At 44.8% G+C, this 2500-nt stretch overlaps 1 protein-coding gene across 2 annotated transcripts in view; it reads right to left on the minus strand.

Annotated features, from left to right (window-relative positions):
• The window catches only part of ipo8 (importin 8), an 18681-nt gene that overhangs the window by 1781 nt on the left and 14400 nt on the right, over nucleotides 1-2500 (minus strand). For both annotated transcript variants that reach the window (XM_031582692.2, XM_031582691.2), the window contains 2 exons: nucleotides 2341-2500; nucleotides 311-541 (listed from right to left, as the gene is read on the minus strand). The exon at nucleotides 2341-2500 is cut by the window's right edge and continues 46 nt beyond it. In XM_031582692.2, coding sequence (XP_031438552.1) covers nucleotides 311-541; nucleotides 2341-2500 — 391 coding nt within the window. The remainder of the gene's footprint in view (nucleotides 1-310; nucleotides 542-2340) is intronic.

The raw sequence follows: 2500 nt of genomic DNA on the forward strand, positions 1-2500 counted from the left end.
TTTTCCCTATCATATGTCCCTATTACACAAATATTAAATCGTCAGAGGCAGGATGAGCGATCTGATAACAAAATTGAATCTAGACTAAATTCTAATCTCATCTAATCTAATCTACTTTAAAGAAAGACACATAACCTGATACAACTTTCATCTGTGTCCTGATTCCCTTACATCTTGTAGGCGTGTACAAATGTATGAGTGAGAGATAGTTTGTGTGAATCCCTAGGAGTGTGTGTCATCTGCGTGCTTGTGTGTGTGTGTGTGTGTGTGTGTGTGTGTGTGTGTGTGTGTGTGTGTGTGTGTTACATACGCAACAGGGCTGCTGTGAAGAACTGGTACTCGTCCTCTCCGTTGTCATAGTCCAGGGGCGTACTGTACTCCTCCAGCGGTGTGCCCTCCAGCCCTTCTTCATCCCAGTAGTCATCATCGTCATCCTCATCATCCTCGTCATCCTCGTCCCCCTGGCTGGCCGGAGCGCTGCAGGACTGCTGCATGGCGCTCCGGTTCTCGCTCACCTCATCCTCATCGCTCGGAATCTCCTCTGGAATTTGGGACATGACACATCAGTACACCTCCACCGCCTAGATCTCACGCAGAGATATATTTAGAGCTAACAAAAGGGGAATGGGACAAAACTCCTGGCTGCTTTCCAACACGCAAATTACAAACTGAAATAATGTATTACAACTATTTAAAATGTATGTGAAAGGGGATTAACGTGTGGGAGTTGTTTTCGGGTTACTGCTGCGATGCTTGACTGGTCCACATTAAAAGCTATGGAAATGGAATAAATGCTTGATTTCACACTTGACATTCTTTTCCGTCACCCCATTAGAGGCAGCTCGCTCCTTCGACTTTGGAATCCGGTCTGTGGCATCCGACAGACATAAAGTTGAGGGTTCCCGGCAGTGCCACAGGGGGGTGATGGGATATGTAGTGTAATTAATTGGTACATTAAGCTTGACTTGTCTTCTGCCTCAGGTTATCGGGCGTTTTTATAATCTGTGTCAAAGAGCTTTGGGAGCTCCGAGATTCAATCATTTAGACAGGAAGGGGAAAAAAAAGAAATCAAAACAGCTATATAATAAACCCCCACTGTGCTTTGGTCTTCACTGCTCAGGGTCTCGATTCTGTTTCAAAACCTCCCGTCACAAGAGTGAAGTGCCAAGTCATATCTAATAAACTCATCTGAAAGAGATAGAATAATAATACCCACACACTGGAGACTTCTCCTAAATTGGAGGACTTTTTGAGAGGCTGAAAGCTACTTATACACATTGATTGTGTACAACAACAAAACTGTCTCTTGCACTTTTATCACTTACGTTTACCATAACCACTTACTGTTATACTTGCACTGCTAATGTAACAAATACATCTCACAGGATGTCTTTTTTGCTGCCATTACCAAATTGCCTTTTTTTTTGCACTACCATAACCTCACTTTAAAGAAAACTTATGCTGCTGTACATGTATCTGTATGTTTATATCTATATCTATATGTATATCTATATGTAGGACATGTCTTGTCTTATCTGTTGTTGTGCGTGTGCACTTTATATGTTTCACCGTGGGAGAGTGGGAAACGTTTTATCGATTCCTTTGTATGTCTTAACATGCAAAGTAATTGACAATAAAGCTACTTTGACTTTTTTTTTTTTTTTTTTTTTTTTGATACACATTGCCTCTATTCATTCTGCGCAAGCACACCATTTTGTTTCACAGGTAGCCCCGAGAGCACGGCTGCTACACCTGATTACAGTGTCACCTGATGAAACAGAGGTTAGAGGGAGACCTCGCTACACTGAGAGGAAAAAAATTACGCTTTTGACTGATGCGAGCTACAGGTCATTAAGTGCTCTATTTCTCAAACACAAAAACATAAAAAAAAAATCTGCGTAGTCTGTTCATAGTCTGTTCATTTTTACAAACGTTCTATCCACAGACGGCTCATTCAGAGCAATAGCCTCATGGAACCAGGCTTTGAGAGGATGCAGCTGGAGAGAATGAAGCGCATTCGGCTTAGAAGTGGGTGGGGACCGTTAAACAGAAACAGAAAGGGACATTTCTCTACCAATGCAGCATCTTGTGAAGGCTGATCTGAAGTGGAGCACTTCAAAGGCTGGTTTTTTTTGGGGGGGGGGGGGGGATACTGGGGGTGGACTTGAGTAGAAGATGGTCATGGGAGTCGCCCTTTCAGTAGCGTATTTTCACAGTGATCCAAACTTTAAACGGATTGGACATCCCCCCCCCACACACACACACACAGAGAGAACCACATCTGGCTCTGTGAAGCTGTGTGAGTTCTGCTGTTGCCTGGCTGCCAGCCTATTCTCCTACCGTTTTCATCCTCCTCGGTGCATTGGCCCCTGGCCAGGGCCTCCTGTTTGTGGAGCATGCGGGAGGCGTAGATGTGCTTGAGGCCCAGGAAGAGCAGCAGGATGGAGGGGATGATCTGGCCGGCCACCGTGTCCACCGCCGCCGGCCGGCTGGGCAGCTC

Source organism: Clupea harengus, chromosome 16, assembly GCF_900700415.2.
Source record: "Clupea harengus chromosome 16, Ch_v2.0.2, whole genome shotgun sequence".
NCBI lineage: Eukaryota > Metazoa > Chordata > Actinopteri > Clupeiformes > Clupeidae > Clupea > Clupea harengus.